This window comes from Tachyglossus aculeatus, chromosome 6 (assembly GCF_015852505.1).
Source record: "Tachyglossus aculeatus isolate mTacAcu1 chromosome 6, mTacAcu1.pri, whole genome shotgun sequence".
NCBI lineage: Eukaryota > Metazoa > Chordata > Mammalia > Monotremata > Tachyglossidae > Tachyglossus > Tachyglossus aculeatus.
The window spans coordinates 5,390,899-5,411,412 of NC_052071.1; the positions used below are offsets into that span (position 1 = coordinate 5,390,899).

Consider the following 20,514-nt stretch of genomic DNA (forward strand, 5'->3'; position numbering starts at 1 on the left):
TGGGGAGAGGACGATAGAGCAATTCCGGCCTGCGGCCTGCCCTCCCTCCCTCCTCCTCTCCCGTTGGCCTCTCCTCGCTTCGCACAGGAAATTCCTCGGAGTCTGGTGGCCCCCCTCCCCCGCCACCCCCTTCTCTCTCCTCATTCGGCTCCCAGACGGAGCCGAGGCGAGCGGCGGGGCGAGCGGGCAGCGTCCGAGGGGGCCTCTCCCGATCCCTCCCTCCTTCCCTCCGGCCCCGTGGGAACCGGCCGAGGCCCAGGCCCGGGGCCGAACCGTGGGAAAGACCGAGTCCGGGAACACCGAGCCGGACGCCAGAGCTGGACGCCGGACCCTCCGTGAGGCGCTGCGGGAAGGTAAGCAGCCCCGAGCCGGGTGCCCAGCTGGTAGCCACCGGGCAGCGGGCCTGGTCACATACAGGGCTGGGGGGACAGGGTGGCCTAGCGGGTAGAGCCCGGGCCCGGGAGCCAGAAGGACCTGGGTTCTCATCCGCGTGACCTTGGGCCAGTCACTTCACTTCTCCGGGCCTCAGTGCCCTCATCTGGAAAAAGGCGATGAAAACTGGGAGTCCCATGTGGGACAGGGACTGTGTCCAACCCGATTTGCTCGGATCTACCCCAGTGTTTAATGCAGTGCCTGGCACACAGTAAGCACTCGACAAATACCACAATTATTATTATCATTAGGGCCCTGAGCCAGGCAGTAGCGTTTGCAGACGTCCATCCAATCAATCCTACTTATTGAGCGCTTACTATGTGCAGAATGCTGGTCCAAGAGCATCCATGCATCCTCCACAGGAACCTTCCCCCCGCTGTCCCCCAACTTTTTTTTCTGGTACACGGTAAGCACTTACTATGTGCCAGACATTGGACCGAGTGCCGAGGTGGTTCCAAGCTAATCAGGGTTGGACTCAGTCCCTGTCCTACGTGAGGCTCACGGTCCTTATCCCCATCATCATCATCATCATCGATCGTATTTATTGAGCGCTTACTAGGTGCAGAGCACTGTACTAAGCGCTTGGGAAGTACAAATTGGCAGCATATAGAGACAGTCCCTACCCAACATTGGGCTCACAGTCTAAAAGGGGGAGACAATATCCCCATATTCCAGATGAGGGAACCGAGGCCCAGAGAAGTCGAACAACTTGCCCAAGGTCCCACAGCGGCCAAGTGGCGGAGCCGGGACTAGAATCCAGGGCCTTCTGTCCCTCCCTCCCCTCCCTATCTCTGTATGTCTGTCTTTTCATGTCTGTCCGCGTTAATCTGCGTCTCTCTGTCCGTGTGTCTCCTGGCTGCCTGTTTGCTCCTGGGCGCTGAGCCCTCGCCCCTTTCCACCCCCAGCCCCACCTCCCTGTAGATTTTATCCCTCCTGCCCCCCAGCATGGACCCCCTCCCACAGTGAGGGGAAAGGAGCAGGGATGGACAGACCCGGGGTGGGAGGAGAAGGCACGGGGGTTCGTGGATACGGACCCAGGCTCTTGCCACTAGGCCACACTGCTTCATATGGGGCAGTTGAAGCAAAAACAAGTCAAGTGACTTTGCCTAAAGTCTCAGAGCAGACAGGTGGCAGAACCCAGGTCCTCTGAATCCCAGCCTGGGCTCTTTCCACAAATAGTAATAATGATGGTCTCTGTTAAGAATAATAATAATAATAATGGCATTTGTTAAGCGCTTACTCTGTGCAAAGCACTGTTCTAAGCGCTGGGGAGGATACAGGGTGATCAGGTTGTCCCGCTCGGGGCTCACAGTCTTCATCCGCATTTTACAGATGAGGTAACTGAGGCACCAGAGAAGTGCTTTGCACATAGTAAGTGCTTAACGAATACCATCATTATTATTATTATTATTATTAAGTGACTTGCCCAAAGCCACACAGCTGACAATTGGCGGAGCTGGGATTCGAGCCCATGACCTCTGACCCCCAAGCCCGTGCTCGTTTCACTGAGCACGTTTCACTGAGCCAAGAAGCTTCTCTAAGTTAAGTAAGTGGTTAGTAGTAAGTAGTTAGTGCTTCCCTAAGTGAGGTAAGCGCTTACTATGCGCCAAGCACTGCCGCGCTGCTTCAGATAAGGAAATCGAGGCAGAAACAAGTGACGTAACGTGCCCAAGGTCACAGAGCAGATGAGTGGCGGAGCCGGGATGAGAACCCAGGTCCCCTGATTCCCAGGCCCGGGCTCTAGCCACTCAGCCACGCTGCTTTAAATGGGGAAACTGACGCAGAAACAAGTGAAGGGACTCACCCGAGGTCCCCCAGCAGACGAGCGGCGGAGCCGGGATGAGAAATCATATCCGTCTGACTTTCAGGCTCGGGCGGTACCCAGCGGGTGGAGCTGCCGCCTGACGTCGGGAGGTCGGAGAGACGGTGGTGCCGAGGGCTCGGCCTCCCCCGGCCGGTGGTCGCGTGTGGGCGGGAGCCGGAGCCGGGATGGAGCCCGTGAGCCTCCAGGGCCTCTCGGAGCTGGAACGGGTCCGGCTGCAGGAGCTGTCCTGGGACCGCCTGCAGGAGAAGAGTCGGGCCCAGGGCTTCAGCATCGCCAGGGGTGAGTCCGTCCGGCCCTCCGTCCATCCGTCGGCCCGTCAGTCCCTCAGTCAGTCCGTCGCTCAGTCACTGACAGCCAGTCAATCACTGTTAGTCTGTCAGTCAGTCCGTCCATCCTTCAGTCAGTCGCTCAGTCACTGACAGCCAGTCATTCACTGTTAGTCTGTCAATCAGTCCGTCCATCCTTCAGTCAGTCAGTCAGTCACTGAGTCCGGCCCTCAGTAAGTCAGTCCGTCAGTCAGTTCGTCGGTCCATCAGTCAGTCACTTATTCAGTCAATCAGTCAGTCACTGAGTCAGGCCATCAGTAAGTCAGTCCGTCAGTCCATCAGTCAGTCACTTATTCAGTCAGTCAGTCAGTCACTGAGTCAGGCCCTCAGTAAGTCAGCCCGTCAGTCAGTGCGTCAGTCCATCAGTCAGTCACTTAGTCAGTCACTGAGTCAGGCCCTCAGTAAGTCAGTCCATCAGTCAGTGCATCAGTCCATCAGTCAGTCACTTATTCAGTCAGTCACTCAGTCAGTCAGTCACTGAGTCAGGCCCTCAGTAAGTCAGTCCATCAGTCAGTGCGTCAGTCCATCAGTCAGTCACTTATTCAGTCACTCAGTCAGTCACTCAGTCCGGCCCTCAGTAAGTCAGTCTGTCAGTCAGTTCGTCAGTCCATCAGTCAGCCACTTATTCAGTCAATCAGTCAGTCACTGAGTCAGGCCCTCGGTAAGTCAGTCCATCAGTCAGTGCGTAAGCCGATCAGTCAGTCACTTATTCAGTCAGTCACTCAGTCAGTCAGTCACTGAATTCGGCCCTCAGTAAGTCTGTCAGTCAGTTCGTCAGTCCATCAGTCAGTCACTTATTCAGTCAATCACTCAGTCACTAAGTCAGGCCCTCAGTAAGTCAGTCTGTCAGCCCGTCAGTCAGTCACTTATTCAGTCAGTCAGTCACTGAGTCAGGCCCTCAGTAAGTCCGTCAGTCCATCAGTCAGTCACTTATTCAGTTAATCACTCAGTCAGTCAGTCAGTCACTGAGTCCGGCCCTCAGTAAGTCAGTCTCTCAGTTCGTCAGTCCATCAGTCAGTCAGTCACTTATTCAGTCAATCACTCAGTCATTCAGTCGCTCAGTTACTCAGACACCGTTGGTCGTACTGTCAGGCAGTTAGTCACCGAGTCAGTCACTGAGCCACTCAGTCCATCCATCACTCAGTCAGTCAGTCAGTGCCGGTCAGTCTTTCAGTCGGGCCCTCAGTAAGCCAGTATGTCAGCCAGCCACTCACTCAATCCCTAACTCAGTCAATCCGTCAGTCTGCACTCAGTCAGTCATTAAGTCAGTCAGTCAGTTGGTCGGTCGGAGCAGAGATTGTGTCTGCTAATTCTGTTGTAGCCTCCTCTCCTAAGACCAGCATTCTGCACAGCTCCTGGAGGGCGGGGATCATGACCTACTGACTGTACCATCCTCTCCCAAGTGAAGCAGCGTCGTCTTGTGGATAGAGCCCAGGCCTGGGAGAGGACAGTATGGTTACTGGGTCATGATCCCTGCCCTCAAGAAGCTTCTAGTGTACCGGATGCAGGGCTAGGAACTTGTGCTTCGCCACCATGCTTAGTACAGTGCCCAGGACTCAGAAGACGTTCGGCCGACCCATCTGGTTCTTCCCCCCCCCCCTTGCTAATGGAGTGTTCCTCCCCCGTCCCCTTGGCAGCTGCGCCGACTCACGGTAGTGCCATTTGGAAGAAACTGGATAACTTTTCCAGAGAGAAGAAAGGTGCGTGGCAGCTTGTTTCTGGGAGATGCGCTTGGCGAGGGTTTGGAGAATCGTTCATAATAGTCAATCGCATTTATTGAGCGCTTACTGTGTGCAGGCCACTGGACTAAGCACTTGGGAGAGGATAGTAGAACAATGAACTGACCTTCCTTGCCCCATAATGACAGTCTGGAGGGGGAAATGGACATTAATAGAAAGAAATGAGGGAGGGGGACATAAGCCGTGTGGGGCTGAAGGGCGGGGGAGGAAGAGAGGGAGCGAGTCAGGGTGACGCAGAAGGGAAGGGGAGAGGAGGAGAGGAGGGGTTAGTCGGGGAAGGCCTCTCGGAGGAGACATGCCCTCAGTAAGGTTTTTGGAATTGAGGAGCGAGGGCGATCCGGGCCAGAGGCGGGACTTGGCGAGGTTGGCGGCGAGAGAGACGAGATGGAGGTAGAGTGAGAAGGTTGGCGTTAGAGGAGCGGAGTGTGCGATTGTAAGTCCACACTGCCTGTGTTTCTGCTCACTCTGTGCCGAGCACCGTACTAAGCCCCGAGGTCCAAAATTATCAGGTCGGACACAGCCCCTGGCTCCACGAGTCCCCCAGACTTAGTGGGAGGGAGAATGGGTATTTCGGCCCCAATTTACGGGGAGGAAACCGAGGCCCGGAGAATCCCCAGTTTAAAGGTGAGAGGACTGAGGTCCAGAGAAGTGAAGCGACTTGCCCAGGGTCACCCAGCAGGCAAGGGGCGGAGGCGGGACTAGAACCCAGCTCCCCAGGCTGCCAGGCCCCGGCTGGCTCCACTAGGCCATGGCGGTCTTTCAACGCCCAAGTCCGGGGGTCTCCGTGCTGGGTAGCCAAGCCCCGGGTGTGGCCGTGTCCCTGTGGGCCGAGGGTCCGCGTGGCACGAGGCACTCTCCCCGTCCCCAGACGGCGGCCCCCAGGTGTTTGGCATCCCCCTGGCCCGGGTCATCGCCAACGACCTGGCCCGGAAGCAGCAGAGAGAGGCCCTGGGCTGCGGCCGCAGGGTGGCCCTGCCGCTGGAGGCCAGCGTGATGCACTTCCGCACGGAGAAGCAGAAGAAATCCCTGCGGAGGGAGGCCCCGTGGCCGTCGGGGGGCTGGGAGGGGACCCCCGCCAGCCCCGGACCCCCGCCTCTCCCTCCGGAAGCTCTGGACGCCCTGGGCCGGGGGCCACGAAGGGTGAGTCAAGCGGGCGTGGGGGGCCGGAGGGGGGTGTGGGGGGGAAACTGAGGGAGGCTGAGGGAGGGAGAGAAAGAGAAAAGGAAGGGAAGGAAGGAAGGGAGGGAGGGATGGAGAGAAGGAGGGAAGAAGGGAGGGGAGAAGGAGGGAAAGGAAGCAGCGTGGCTCAGTGGAAAGAGCCCGGGCTTTGGAGTCAGAGGTCATGAGTTCCAACCCCGGCTCCGCCAACTGTCAGCTGTGTGACTTTGGGCAAGTCACTTCACCTCTCTGGGCCTCAGTTACCTCACCTGGAAAATGGGGATTAAGATTGTGAGCCCCCCCCGTGGGACAACCCGATCACCTTGTAACCTCCCCTATGCTTAGAACAATGCTTTGCACATAGTAAGCGCTTTATAAATGCGCTTTATAATTAGTATTATTGAAGGAGGGGAGAGAAGGAGGGAAAGTACGGGGTGAAGAAAGGAGGGAGAGAAGGAGGAGAATGGAGGGAGGGGGAAGTCAGGGAAGGAGGGAAACTAAGGGGAGGGAAGGAGAAGGGGAGGAAGGGGAGGAGGAAGGGAAGGAGGAGGAGAGGAAAGAGTGAGGAAGAGAAAGGAAGGGAGGAGGTACGGGGGGAGACACCCCCGGACCCCCGAGGCTGATGTTGGGGTCCGCCCTGGGCCGGAGGCAGGGGGCTCTCTGCGTGTCCCGGATCCCGGAGCTGGAGGACCCGGGGTCTCGGCTGCTGGCGGCTCTGCACCTGTGCGCCCCCCGCGCCCCCCGCGCGGCCCCGGACCAGCCGGGCCTCAACCCCATCTTCAGGCAGGTGCCCCACGTGGTGGACCGCTGCTGCCAGCTCATCGAGGACTACGGTAACGCCTGCCCAGCCTCCCGCCCCGGCCCTCTCAGATGCCCCCCACCTCTCGGAGACGCCCCTCGTCCCCTAGAATTTCCTCCACCCTTATTCTCACCTGTCCCGCTGACGACCCCCGGCCCACGTCCTTCCCCTGGCCTGAAATGCCCTCCCTCTGCACATCCACCAAGCTAGCACTCTTCCTCCCTTCAAAGCCCTACTGCGAGCTCACCTCCTCCGAGAGGCCTTCCCAGACCGAGCCTCCCCTTTCTTTCCTCTCCTCCTTCCCATCCCCCCCCGCCCTACCTCCTTCCCCTTCACTTGTATATGTGTTTGTACAGATTTACTACTCCATTTTACTTGTACATATTTACCATTCTATTTATTTTGTTAATGATGTGCATTTAGCTTTAATTCTGTTTTGTTCTGACGACTTGACACCCGTCCACCTGATTTGTTTTGTCGTCTGTCCCGCCCTTCTAGACTGTGAGCCCGTTGTCGGGTAGGGACCGTCTCTAGATGTTGCCGGCTTGTACGTCCCACGTGCTTAGTCCAGTGCTCTGCACACAGTAAGCGCTCAATAAATACGATTGAATGAATGAATGAAGGGTACGGGCGCAGGCTGAAGTCACCCACCCCCGCCCCGCCCCCAGGGTCCAGCAGCTGACTCTGCCTCCCACTTCCAGGTTTGCAGACCGAGGGCATTTTCCGCGTGGGCAGCTCCAAGAAAAGGGTGCGGCAGGTAACCCAGTCCACAGTGACCACCGGTCCGTCCGTCCATCCATCCATCCACCCATCCAGGGTTCTAACCCCACTTGTCCGCTGTGTGACCTTGGGCCAGCCACTTCACTTCTCCGGGCCTCAGTTCCCTCATCTGTAAAATGGGGATGGAGACCGTGAGCCCCACGAGGGACGATCTGATCACCTTGTGCCCACCCCGGTGCTTAGAGCAGTCCTTGGCACATAGTAAGCATGTGACAAATACCATCGTTATTATTCATTCAATCGGATTTATTGAGCGCTTACTGTCATTATTATTATTATCAGTCATTATTATTCATGCAGTCGTATTTATTGGGCGCTTACTGTCATTATTATTGTTATCCATCTGTGGTATTGAGCTAGAGCCCGTAACAGGGAGTCAGAAGGACCTGGATTCTCATCCCGGCTTTGCCACTTGTCTGCTGTGTGACCTTGGTCATGTCATTCCCATCCCGGCTTCGCCACTCGTCTCCCCCGTGACCTGGGGCAAGTCGCGTCGCTTCTCTGGGCCTCAGTTCCCTCATCTGTCAAATGGGGGATGAAGACTGAACCCCACGGGGGACAAGGACTGTTCCCCAGCGCATAGCACAGTGCCTGGCACATAGTAAGGGCTGAACTCATCCCGTTAAAAAAGAAAATCCCCATTTTACAGAGGAGGAAGCCGAGGCCCAGAGAGGTTTAGGGTCTTGCCCAAGGTCACCCAGCAGGTGGGTCCCCCCGGGGGCCACGCCACCTCTCTCGGCAGCACTCATTCCGTGGGCTCCGGCTCGAGGGTGGGAGGGTGAGGCGTCGGGTTGTCGGGGGGGCCGCCCCCCGGGAAGAAAAAGACACCCCCCCATCCCCCGGTCCATCCGTCCGGCAGATGCGGGAGGATCTGGACCGGGGGCTGGACGTGGTGCTGGACGAGAGGCAGAGCATCCACGACGTGGCCGCGCTGCTCAAGGAGTTCTTCCGCGACCTGCCCGACTCCCTGCTGCCCCGGGGGCTCCACCCGGCCTGCGTCCACGCCGCCTGTGAGGGCCCGGCCCGGCGGGGGGCACCTCCCCAAATGCCATCCTCCCCCACCTCCCCACCGCACCTCTGCCCCTCACGGCTCCCCCCCCCGCCGGACCCGGGCCTTCCCCGCCCCGCACGGTGCCCAGAGGGGCCGTGGGCACCCCGGGGCCAACCAGGGCGGTCTCCCCCGACAGCGGAGGTGGGCGAGGAGCAGCTGAGCTGGCTCCGACTCCTGGTCTACGTCCTGCCGCCCTGCCACTGCGACACCCTCCGTCGCCTCCTCCTGCTCCTTCACAAGGTGGCACAGCAGGCCGGGCCCCAAGGACACCAGGTGCTCCTCTCCTTCCCGCCCTCCGTCTCTCGGTCTGTCTCCGCGGGGGAGTCCGTGTCTGCGTTCTCTGGGTGTGTGTCCGTGCGTGTCCGTGTGTGGGTCTGTTTGGGAGAGACGGAGCCCCGGCCCTTCCCCCAGATGCCCGGAAACAAGATGTCGGCGGCGAACCTGGCGGTGATATTTGGGCCCAACGTCCTGCACCCTCCGCCCCCTCCGCCGCCGGGCAGAGCGGAAGAGGAGGCCCTGCTGCCGCGGGCACGAGGGGGAAGAGGAGGAGAGCGGGCGGTTGGCCTGGGACACAGCGCCGCCGTCATCGCCCTGATGCAGGCCCTCATCCACAACCACCGCGCCCTCTTCACCGTAAGCGCCGCCGGACGTCCCCCTTCCCCGCCTGCTGCGGGCACGGCAGGAGAAGCAGTGTGGCTTAGTGGAAAGAGCCCGGAAAAAGCCACTTGTCGGCTGGGTGACTTGGGGCCAGTCACTTGACTTCTCCCGGCCTCAGTGGCCTCATCTGGAAAATGGGGGTGAAGACTGGGAGCCCCACGGGGGACAACCTGACTAGCTTATATTCATTCATTCATTCAGTCGTATTTATTGAGCACTTACTGTGTGCAAAGCACTGTACTAAGCGCTTGGGAAGTACAAATCGGCAACATATAGAGATGGTCCCTAACCAACAACGGGCTCTACCTCAGTGCTTACAACAGTGCTTGGCACGTAGTAAGCGCTTAACCAATACCGTTATTATTATTACCGCTACTGATACCATGATGATCGCTGCCACCATCACCGTCGGGTGCAGAAGCGGCATCCCTGGTCTCCGGTCACCCCCATCCCTCTCACCCCCGGCCCGGTTCGTGCAGGTGTCCCCGGAAGCTCAGCGGGCGGTGCTGACGAGCCTGTGGCGGACGCACCCCGACGTGGCCGGGCCCCTCCTGCAGCGCCGGCTCCACGGCGCCCGGTGAGACACACGGACACGTCTGTCCGTCGGTCCGTCCGTCCGTGGGGAGTGGGGGGTGGGGGCGGGGAGCGAGGGAGGGGCTTCCGGAAGAAGCGGAGGGCTGACTGGGGGTGGAGGGGAGGGGATCGGACACCGTGGCCCGGGGAGCCAGGGGTCACGGGGGGGCGAGGGGGAGGAGGAGAGTCCGCAAGGTCAAGGGCCAGCTCCAGCCTGGACACCGGGGTGGCCATGAGTGTGGGGGGGTGGGTGGGGAGGAGGAGGAGGAGGAAAAGGAGGAGGAGGCGGAGGAGAAAGAGGAACAGGGGAGGAGGAGTAAAGGAGGACCGGGAGGAGGAAGAGAAGCAGGAAAATGAGGAGGAGAAGGAGGCAAAGGAGGTGGAGAAGGAGGAATAGGAGGAAAAGGAGGAGGCAGAGGAGAAAGAGGAAAGGGAGGAGGAAGAGGAGGAGGAGGATGTAGAGGAGGATGAGGAGGAAAAGGAGGAGAAGCAGAAGACAGGAGGAAGAGGAACAGGAGGAGGAGGTGGAAGAGGAGGAGCAGAAGGAGGAAAAGGAGGAGGAGAAAGGAAAGGGAGGAAGAGAAGGAGGAGGATGTAGAGGAGGATGAAGAAGAGGAGGAGGATGAGGATGTAGAGGAGGATGAAGAGGAGTAGGAAAAGGAGGAGGCAGAGGAGGAAGAGAAATGGGAGGAGAATACGGAGGAGGAGCAGAAGGATGACGAGGAGAAAGGAACTGGAGGTGGACGAGAAGAAGGAGGCTGTAGAGGAGGAGGCAGAGGAGAAAGAGGAACGGAGGAGGAAGAGGAGGAGGAGGATGTAGAGGAGGATGAGGAGGAAAAGGAGGAGAAGCAGAAGACAGGAGGAAGAGGAATGGGAGGAGGAGGTGGAAGAGGAGGAGCAGAAGGAGGAAAAGGAGGAGGAGAAAGGAACGGGAGGAAGAGAAGGAGGAGGATGTAGAGGAGGATGAAGAAGAGGAGGAGGATGAGGATGTAGAGGAGGACGAAGAGGAGTAGGAAAAGGAGGAGGAGAAAGGAAAGGGAGGAAGAGAAGGAGGAGGATGTAGAGGAGGATGAAGAAGAGGAGGAGGATGAGGATGTAGAGGAGGATGAAGAGGAGTAGGAAAAGGAGGAGGCAGAGGAGGAAGAGAAATGGGAGGAGAATACGGAGGAGGAGCAGAAGGATGAAGAGGAGAAAGGAACTGGAGGTGGACGAGAAGAAGGAGGCTGTAGAGGAGGATGAGGAGGAGGAGAGGAGGGGCGGAAGGCAGATTCCTGTTTACTTTGATATCTGTCTTCCCCCTTCTTAGACTGTTAGCCCAGGGTGGGCAGGGCAGTCTCTATTGCTGAATTGTACTTTCCAAGCGCTTAATACAGTGCTCTGCACACAGTGAGCTCTCAATAAATACAATTGAATGAAGGAATGAGGGAATGAAGAGGAAGGGGGGGGGAAGAGGAGGAGATGTGGAGGAGGACAAGGAGGAGCAGAAGACAGGAGGAAGAGAGAGGAGGAGGAGCAGAAGACAGGAGGAAGAGGAACAGGGGAGGAGAAAGAGGAGGAGGAGGCCTGGCACAGCTGACTTGTCCCTTGCTTGTCTGACTAGGGGGTGGGAGGTAGACGCCTCGGCTGGAGGTGTCGGGCGGGAACCCAGGCAGGCAGACGTCCGGCCGCCCTGCCCGGCCGATCCCGTGGCACCGCTCCCGCTCCCGCCCCGGGGGGCCCGGGAGGAAGAGTCCGTGCGGGCCGGTCCCAGGCCCCGGCGCTCCCCGAGGCCGTCGCCGTCCGCCTCCTCCCTCTTCTGCTGGGGGGCGGCCCACCGGATCGCCGCTCCGCTCGCCACCCTGAGGACAGGTGGGGGCCGGGGGGAGCGGGCGGCGGGGTGGGCGAGGGGCAGGGGGGCAGTCGGGGGGGCGGCGCGGGGGGCTCGCCTCTCTCTCGGACACCGGACGTCACTGGCTCCTCTGGGGAAGACCAAGGGCCTCCCCTCTAGACGGTCACCTCCTCGCGGGTGGGGATCCACTGACTCCATCGGCCCTCCCAAGTGCTCAGTACAGTGCTCTGCACAGAGTTGACACACAGAAGCAGCAGGGCCTGGGGTACGGAGCCCGGGCTTGGGAGTCAGAAAGACCCGGGTTCTCGTCCCGGCTCCGCCACTTGTCTGCTGGGCCGGTCACCTCGCTTCTCTGGGCCTCAGTTCTCCCATCTGTTAAATGGGGACGGAGACCGCGAGCCCATGCGGGACGGGGACTGTGTCCAACCTGATTAGCTTGTAGTAATAATGATGGTGTTTGTTAAGCACTTACTACGTGCCAAGTACCATTTTAAGCACTGGGGCGGATAGAAGATTATCGGGTTGGACGCGGTCCCCGTCCCTCGTGGGGCTCACAGTCTTAATTCCCATGGTACAGATGAGGTAACTGAGGCAAAGAGAAGTAAAGTGACTCGGCCAAGGTCACACGGCAGACAAGTGGCAGAGCCGGGGTTAGAACCAGGACTGCTCTATCCACTACGCCACATTGCTTCATCCACCCCTGCGCTTAGTACAGTGCCTGGCACCTAGTAAGCGCTTAGCAAATACCACCGTTGTTATCAGTCCAGTGCACCGCACACAGTAGGCGCTGAGTCTCTAGTATCGGTTGGTTGGGGGCGAACTGCCCTTCCTCGGGGTGAGGCGGGGGATGGAGTGTCAGTGTGTCAGTCTCACTGGGGGCAGGGAATATGTCGTTGTCCTCTCTCAAGCGCTCAGTGCAGTGTTTTGCACACAGTGAGCACTCGATAAATACGCTGAGCTGAATGGATGAACGAGAGCCGAATCTTCTCCCCCAGGCCCCTCGCCGCACAGGGACCCTCCCAGAGCCCGCAGGATGTCCCGCTCCCACGAAGACCTGAGCCGGCTGGCTTCCCGCCCTCCTCAGGAGTGAGGCCCCGGGGGGTCCGGGCCCCGGACACGGCCCCCACGGGACCCCGCCCTCCGGCCGGCGGTCCTAGTTGGGGGCCCCGGGGCCGGCTGCTGCCAGGGGACACTGCGGGCACCGGGCCCGCCAAGCTCAGGGACCCTCCGGAAGATGCTTCAGCTTCAGCCCGCACTTCCCAGCCTCCTCCACGATGTCCTCCCAGCTTCCTCCACATCGTCCTCCCCGTCGTCCCGGCATCCTCCTTGCCATCCTGTCAACGTCCTCCTCACCGTCGTCCCAGTAAGCCGCTCACCGTCCTCCCGGCGTCCTCTTCACTGTCTCCCAACATCGTCCTCAGCATCGTCTCAACATCCTCAGTGTCTTCTCAGCGTCATCCTCAGCATCCATCTTTCTCACCGTCCTCCCAGCATCCTCCTCCCTGCCCTCCTCACTGTCCTTTCATTCATTCATTCATTCATTCATTCATTCGTATTTATTGAGCGCTCACTGTGTGCAGAGCACTGTACTAAGCGCTTGGGAAGGACAAGTTGGCAACATATATATATACCCAGCAGCGGGCTCATGGACTAGAAACGTCCTCAACGTTTCAACGTCCTCATCTTCCCAGCATCCTCCTCACTGCCTTCTCAGCGTCCTCCACACCGTCCTCCCATCATCCTCATCATCATCAATCGTATTTATTGAGCGCTTACTGTGTGCAGAGCACTGTACTAAGCGCTTGGGAAGTACAAATTGGCAACATATACAGTCCCTACCCAACAGTGGGCTCAAAGCCTCACCTCCCAGCGTCCACCACAGCGTCCTCCCCACAACTTCCTGGGGTCCTCCAAGCTGACTCATTTCTTGGGTGACCCCCCCCTCCCCGCCACCCCCAGGGACCCTTCCCAGATTGCCCAACGCCCTTTGACCAGGACATCGATTGACAACGAGGGGAGACGTCCAGAGCGGGCGGGGGGAGCTCCCTTCCTCTAGGCTGTCAGCTCACTGTGGGCAGGGAATGAGTCTCTTATATTATCCTCGGCCAAGCGCTTAGTACAGTGCTCGGCACACAGTAGGCGGTCAATAAGTACGAGGCATACCGCCGCCCAGCAACACAACCGATCCCGTTTTCTATGTTTCCGTATCACGTCTGCGCTAGACTGTCAGCTCGTCGAGGGGAGGGATCATGTCTACTAACACTGTCGTCCCCTCCCAAGCGCTCAGTACAGTGCTCTGCACACAGCACTCAATAAATACCAATGATGGATGGATTGATTGATTGATTGATGGAAGTTTGTTCTGGGCAGGGAACGTGTCTACCAACGCTGCTACATTGTGCTCTCCTAAGCACTTAGTACAGTGCTCTGCGCGTCGTCAGTGCTCAATAAACACGACTGATTGCGGACAGGGAACGTGTCTACCGACTCTTTTACCTTGTGCTCTCCTAAGCACTTAGGACAGTGCTCTGCACAAAGTGCACAGTCAATACGATTGACCTTGGAGAAATCGCTTGGTGCCTCAGTTTCCTCATCCGTGGAATGTGGATTCAATCCAGAGTCTCCCTCCTACTTAGGCTGTGAGTCTCATGTGGGACGGAGACTGTGACTGACCTAATTATTCTAGTGACGACCTCAGAGCTTAACGATACTCGACATATAGTAAGCACTTCCGAATTATTATCGCAGGATTTTGAGTTATCAATAATTCCAAATCAGGGGATCTGTGGAAAGCACTGCACCCCATGTATCCTTAGTAAGTGAGGAGCTGGGGAAGCATGGACATAATAGTTGTGGTATTTGTTAAGCGTTTACTGTGTGCCAGGCACTGTACTAAGCGCTGGGGCGAATACAAGCAAATCGGGTTGGATGTAGTGCCTGTCCCGCATACGGCTCACAGTCTTCATCCCCATTTTACAGATGAGGTGACTGAGGCCCAGAGTAGCGCTTCACACATAGTAAGCGCTTAATAAATGCCATCATTTTTTTTTTTTTTTAGTGAAGAGACTTGCCCAAGGTCACCCGGCAGACGAGTGGCAGAGCCGGGACCTGTAAAAGACCTGGGATTCATTCATTCGATTCACTCAGTTGTATTTATTGAGCACTTACCGTGTGCAGAGCACTGGACTAAGCGCTTGATGACAGAGAGGATGCTGGGAGAGGCCTGACAGCCGCACCTTAGGGGATCTCTGAGGAGGGGGAGTCTCTGAGGTGGGGAGTCTCTGAGGAGGGGTCTCTCTGGGCATCTCACATGGGGGTCTCTGAGGAGGGGTCTCTCTGGGCAGGTCCACGGTGGGGGGTGGTCTCTGAGGAGGGGAGTCTCTGTGCATCCCTCAGAGGGGTCTCTGAGGAGGGGTCTCTCTGGGCAGCTCCACGGGGGGAGGGGTTTCTCTGAGGAGGGGAGTCTCTGCGTATCTCAAGGGGGTGTCTCTGAGGAGGGGTCTCTCATCATCACCTCGGGGGGGGAGTCTCTGAGGAGGGGAGTCTCTGCATCTTACAGGCGGGGGGGGGGTGTCTCTGAGGAGGGGTCTCAGCGAAGCAGCATGGCTCAGTGGAAAGAGCCCGGGCTTTGGTGTCAGAGGTCATGGGTTCGAATCCTGACTCCGCCAGTTGTCAGCTGTGGGACTTTGGGCACGTCACTTCACTTCTCCGGGCCTCGGTTCCCTCATCTGTAAAATGGGGATGAATCCTGTGAGCCCCCCGTGGGGCAACCTGATGACCTTGTACCCCCTCAGCGCTTAGAACAGTGCTTTGCACATAGTAAGCGCTTAATAAGTGCCATTATTATTATCTCAATGGGGGGGTTTCTGAGGAGGGATCTCTCTGGGTATCTCACGGGGGGATCTCTGAGGAAGGCGGTCTCTGGGCAGCTCCACGGGGGGGGTGTCTCTGAGGAGGGAAGTCTCTTTATCTCACGGGGGGTCTTTGAGGAGGGGTCTCACTGGTCACCACCTCAAGGAGGGGAGTCTCTGTGGAGGGGAGTCTCTGCATCTTATTGTGTCTCTGAGGAGGGGTCTCTAAGGGCATCTCACGGGGGGGGTCTCTGAGGAGGGGTGTCCCTGGGCATCCCACAGGGGGGTCTCTGAGGAGGGGCGTCTCTGTATCCCAGGGTTCTCTGAGGAGGGAGTCTCTGGGCATCTCACAGTGGGCTCTGAGGAGGGGTCTCTCTGGGCATCTCACAGGGGGGGGCTCTGAGGAGGGGTCTCTCTGGGTATCTCAGGGGGGTCTCTGAGGAGCGGAGTCTCTGTATCTCAGGGGGTCTCTGAGGAGAGGAGTCTCTGGGCATTCCACAGAGGGGTCTCTGAGGAGGGGGTCTCCCTGGGTATCTCGGGGGGGGGTCTCTGTATCTCCGGGGTCTCTGAGGAAGGGGTTCTTTCTGGGCATCTCAGGGGGGGTCTCTGAGGAGGGATGTCTTTATATCTCAGGGGTCTCTGAGGAGGGGTCTTGGCATCTCACAGGGGGGTCACTGAGGAGGGGAGTCTCTGTATCTCGGGTCTCTGAGGAGGGGGTCTCTGGGTATCTCGCAGGGGTCTCTGAGGAGGGTCTCTCTGTGCATCTCACGGGGGTGTCTCTGAGGAGAGGAATCCATATCTCAGGGGTCTCTGAGGAGGGGTCTCTCTGGGCATCCCACGGGGGAGGTCTCTGAGGGGGGGAGTCTTTATATCTCAGGGGTCTCTGAGGAGGGGTCTCTCTGGGTATCTCACGGGGGGTCTCTGAGGAGGGATGTCTTTATATCTCAGGGGTCTCTGAGGAGGGGTCTTGGCATCTCACAGGGGGGTCTCTGAGGTGGGGAGTCTCTGTATCTCAGGGGTCTCTGAGGAGGGGGTCGCTGGGTATCTCGCAGGGGGTCTCTGAGGAGGGGAATCCATATCTCAGGGGTCTCTGAGGAGGGGTCTCTCTGGGCATCTCACGGGGGACGTCTCTGAGGGGGGGAGTCTTTATATCTCAGGGGTCTCTGAGGAAGGGTCTCTCTGGGCATCTCACGGGGGGTCTCTGAGGAGGGATGTCTTTATATCTCAGGGGTCTCTGAGGAGGGGTCTTGGCATCTCACAGGGGGGTCTCTGAGGTGGGGAGTCTCTGTATCTCAGGGGTCTCTGAGGAGGGGGTCTCTGGGTATCTCGCAGGGGGTTTCTGAGGAGGGTCTCTCTGTGCATCTCACGGGGGGGTCTCTGAGGAGGGGAATCCATATCTCAGGGGTCTCTGAGGAGGGGTCTCTCTGGGCATCCCACGGGGGAGGTCTCGGGGGGGGGAGTCTTTATATCTCAGGGGTCTCTGAGGAGGGGTCTTGGCATCTCACAGGGGGATCTCTGAGGTGGGGAGTCTCTGTATCTCAGGGGTCTCTGAAGAGGGGGTCTCTGGGTATCTCGCAGGGGGACTCTGAGGAGGGGGTCTCTCTGTGCATCTCACAGGGGGGTCTCTGAGGAGGGGAATCCATATCTCAGGGGTCCCTGAGGAGGGGTCTCTCTGGGCATCCCACGGGGGAGGTCTCTGTGGGGGGGGGGGAGTCTTTATATCTCAGGGGTCTCTGAGGAGGGGTCTCTCTGGGTATCTCACAGGGGGGTCTCTGAGGAGGGGAGTCTGTATCTCAGGCGTCTCAGGAGAGGCCTCTCTGGGTGTCTCACGGGGGGGGTCTCTGAGGAGGGGAGTCTCTGCATCTCGGGGGTCTCTGAGCATCTCACAGGGGTCTCTGAGGAGGGGTCTCTAAGCGCATCTCACAGAGGGGTCTCTGAGGAGGGGTCTCTGGGCATCTCACAGGGGTCTCTGAGGAGGGGGTCTCTCTGGGCATCCCACAGAGGGGTCTGAGGAGGGGTTTCTGGGTATCCCACGGGGGGGGGTCTCTGAGGAGGGGTCTCTGGGCATCTCACAGGGGGTCTCTGAGGAAGGGTCTCTCTGGCTATCTCAAAGAGGGGTCTCTCTGGGCATTCCACAGGGGGGTCTCTGAGGAGGGGAGTCTCTGTGCCCCCTCAACCCCCCAAAGGGGCTTGTGGCGTTGGCCAAGGTGGGTGGGATTTATTGGGTCCTCACAGTGCGCGGAGCACTGCGCTAAGCGCCGAGGCGAGGGGGCCTCACGTCGTCCTCGCCAACGAGCGCGGCACGAGGGCGGGCCACGCCCCCTGTCAATCAACAGCCCCCGCGCCGCCCGGAAAACTACAACTCCCAGAAGCCTCCGCGCGCCCGATGGCCCGGTAACCTCTCCGCCAATCAGCAGGTGGGATCCCGCCCCGTGACGTCAGAGGGCGGTGACCGCGGGCCAATGGGAGCGGCGGCGGGGCCGGCCGCCGATGGAGCCGGTCGGGAGCAGGTTCGGAGGGCGCGGCGCGGCCGGTAAGACAGGGCCCGGCCCTCAGGAGGCGGCTCTTTGGCGCGGCCTCACCGCGGGGGGCTCTGGGAGGATGGGGTCTCCTTGGCGTCTCCCCGCCGCGGGGGGATCTGGGAGGATGGGGGCTCCTTGGCGTCTCCGCCGCGGGGGGCTCTGGGAGGATGGGGGCTCTCTGTCAGGTCCCTGCCGCGGGGGGTTCTGGGAGGAGTCTGTGAGGAGAGGTGTCTCTGACATGGCCCCACCGCGGGGGATTCTGGGAGGACAGGTCTCTGTGACCCTTTCTCGGGGGGGTCTCTGTGAGGAGAGGTCTCTCTATCCCCACCTTGGTGAGGAGGGGTCTCTGTGTTCCTGTTTTGGGGGTCTCTGTAAGGGCAGCCCTCCCTGTCCCCGCCTTGGTTCTGTGAGGAGGGGTCTCTGTGGCCCTCTCTTTGCTGTCTCTGTGAGGAGAGGACCCTCTGTATCCGCCTTGGGTCTGTGAGGAGGGGGCTCTATGTCTCTGTTTTGGGGTCTCTGTGAGGAAAGGTCTCTCCTTCCCTGCCTTGGGCCTGTGAGGAGGAGTCTCTGTGCCCCAGTCTTGGGGGGTCTCTGTGAGGAGAGGCCTCTCTGTACTCGCCTAGGGTCTGTGAGGAGGGGTCTCTGTGTCCCTGTCTTGGGGGTCTTTGAGGAGAGGTCTCTGTTTCCCTGCCTTGGGTCTGTGAGGATGAGTCTCTGTGTCCCTGTTTTGGGGGTCTCTGTGAAGAGAGGCCCCTTTGTATCCGCCTTGGGTCTGTGAGGAGGGTTCTCTCTGTCTCTGTTTTGGGGGTCTCTGTGAGGAAAGGTCTCTCCTTCCCTGCCTTGGGCCTGTGAGGAGGAGTCTCTGTGTCCCAGTCTTGGGGGGTCTCTGTGAGGAGAGGCTCCTCTGTACCCACCTTGGGTCTGTGATCAGGGGTCTTTGTCCCTGTTTTGGGGGTCTCTGTGAGGAGAGGCCCCTCTGTACCCCCCTTGGGTCTGTGAGGAGGGGTCTCTGTGTCCCTGTTTTGGGGGTCTCTGTAAGGAGAGGCCCCTCTGTACCCACCTTGGGTCTGTGAGGAGGGGTCTCTGTGTCCCTGTCTTGGGGGTCTCTGTGAGGAGAGGTCTCTTTCCCTGCCTTGACTCTGTGAGGAAGAGTTTCTGTGTCCCTGTCTTGGGGGTCTCTGTGAGGAGAGGTCCCTCTGTCCCCGCCTTGGTTCTGTGAGGAGGGGTCTCTGTGTCTCAGTTTTGGGGGTCTCTTTGAGAAGGAGTCTCTCTGTCCCTGCCTTGGGCCTGTGAGGAGGAGTCTCTGTGTCCCAGTCTTGGAGGGTCTCTGTGAGGAGAGGCCTCTCTGTACCCGCCTTGGGTCTGTGAGGAGGGGGCCCTTTGTCCCTGTTTAGGGGGTCTCTGTGAGGAGAGGCCCCTCTGTACCCGCCTTGGGTCTGTGCGGAGGGGTCTCTATGTCCCTGTTTTGGGGGTCTCTGTGAGGAGAGGTCTCTTTTTCCCTGCCTTGGGTCTGTAAGGAGGAATCTCTGTGTCCCTGTCTTGGGGGTCTCTGTGAGGAGAGGTCTCCTTGTCCCTGCCTCGGGTCTGTGAGGAGGGGTCTCCGGGTCCCTGTTTTGGGGGGGGTCTCTGTGAGGAGAAGTCCCTCTGTTCCTGCCTTGGGTCTTTGAGGAGGAGTCTCTGTGACCCTGTTTTGGGGGTCTCTGTGAGGAGCAGCCCCTCTGTATCTGCCTTGGGTCTGTGAGGAGGGGTCTCTGTGTGTCTGTTTTGGGGGCTTTTGTGAAGAGAGGTCTCTCTGTCTCTGCCTTGGTTCTGTGAGGAGGGGTCTCTGTGTCTCTGTCTTGGGAGTCTCTGTGAGGAGAGGTCTCTCTGTCTCTGCCTTGGTTCTGTGAGGAGGGGGTCTCTGTTTCCCTGTCCCGGGAGGCTCTTTGAGGAGAGGTCCTTCTGTCCCCACCTTGGGTCTGTGAGGAGAGGTCTCTGTGTCCCTGTTTTGGGGGTCTCTGTGAGGAGAGATCTCCCTGTCCCTGCCTTGGTTCTGTGAGGATGGGGGTCTCTGTGAGGAGAGGTCTCTCTATCCCTGCCTTGGGCCTGTGAGGAGAGGTCTCTGTGTCCCTCTTTTGGGGGTCTTTGTGAGGAGAGATCTCCCTGTCCCTGCCGTAGTTCTGTGAGGAGGGGTCTCTGTGTCCCCGTTTCGGGGGCTTTTGTGAAGAGAGGTCTCTCTGTCTCTGCCTTGGTTCTGTGAGGAGTCTCTGTGTCCCTGTCTTGGGAGGGTCTCTGTGTGGAGAGGTACCTCTGTCCCTGCCTTGGGTCTGTGAGGAGGGGTCTCTTTGTCCCTGTTTTGGGGGTCTCTGTGAGGAGAGGTCTCTCTGTCCCCGCCGTGGTTCTGTGAGGAGGGGTCTCTGTGGCCTTGTCCTGGGGGGTCTCTGTGAGGAGAAGTCTATACCTGCCTTGGGCCTGTGAGGAAAAGTCTCTGTGTCCCTCTTTTGGGGGGTCTCTGTGAGAAGAGGTCTCCCTGTCCCTGCCTTCGTTCTGTGAGGAGGGGTCTCTGTGTTCCTGTTTCGGGGGCTTTTGTGAAGAGAGGTCTCTCTGTCTCTGCCTTGGTTCTGTGAGGAGGGGGTCTCTGTTTCCCTGTCTCAGGGGTCTCTGTGAGGAGACGTCTCTCTGTCCCTGCCTTGATTTTGTGAGGAGGGGTTCTCTGTTTCCCTGTCTCGGGAGGCTCTGTGAGGAGAGGTCCTTCTGTCCCCACCTTGGGTCTGTGAGGAGAGGTCTCTGTGTCCCTGTTTTGGGGGGTCTCTGTGAGGAGAGGTCCCTCTGTCCCCACCTTGGTTCTGTAAGGAGGGGTCTCTGTGTCCCTGTTTTGGGGGTCTCTGTGAGGAGAGGTCTCTTTATTGCCACCTTGGGTCTGTGAGGAGGGGTCTCCGTGAACCCATCTTGGGTCTGTGAGGAGAGGTCTCTGTGTCCCTGTTTTGGGGGTCT

At 59.0% G+C, this 20,514-nt stretch overlaps 3 protein-coding genes and 1 long non-coding RNA gene across 6 annotated transcripts in view; all 4 read left to right on the top strand.

The window, feature by feature from the left end:
- The first annotated feature begins 282 nt into the window (after nt 1–282).
- LOC119930011 (rho GTPase-activating protein 6-like) lies at nt 283–5,466 on the top strand. Its single transcript, XM_038748418.1, has 5 exons — nt 283–353; nt 2,301–2,536; nt 4,221–4,283; nt 5,191–5,396; nt 5,431–5,466. Exons 2-5 carry the CDS (start codon nt 2,422–2,424, stop codon nt 5,464–5,466), a joined length of 420 nt encoding a protein of 139 aa, XP_038604346.1. The 5' UTR covers nt 283–353; nt 2,301–2,421.
- A 694-nt stretch (nt 5,467–6,160) lies between these two features.
- Nucleotides 6,161–8,137, top strand: LOC119929461. The gene is made up of 3 exons (XR_005451556.1): nt 6,161–6,313; nt 6,981–7,036; nt 7,919–8,137. It is a non-coding gene; the product is annotated as an uncharacterized LOC119929461 (long non-coding RNA).
- A 115-nt stretch (nt 8,138–8,252) lies between these two features.
- On the top strand, nt 8,253–12,730 carry ARHGAP36 (Rho GTPase activating protein 36). The gene is made up of 5 exons (XM_038748373.1): nt 8,253–8,383; nt 8,522–8,743; nt 9,247–9,344; nt 10,941–11,188; nt 12,164–12,730. The coding sequence occupies exons 2-5, from the start codon at nt 8,522–8,524 to the stop codon at nt 12,256–12,258; spliced, it is 663 nt and encodes a 220-aa protein (XP_038604301.1). The 5' UTR covers nt 8,253–8,383; the 3' UTR covers nt 12,259–12,730.
- Nucleotides 12,731–17,495: 4,765 nt separating this feature from the next.
- Nucleotides 17,496–20,514, top strand: part of ENOX2 (ecto-NOX disulfide-thiol exchanger 2) — a 55,368-nt gene continuing 52,349 nt past the window's right edge. For all 3 annotated transcript variants that reach the window (XM_038747984.1, XM_038747986.1, XM_038747987.1), the window contains exon 1: nt 17,496–17,552. In XM_038747984.1, the coding sequence (XP_038603912.1) occupies nt 17,510–17,552 (43 nt within the window). In that variant the 5' untranslated portion in view covers nt 17,496–17,509. The remainder of the gene's footprint in view (nt 17,553–20,514) is intronic.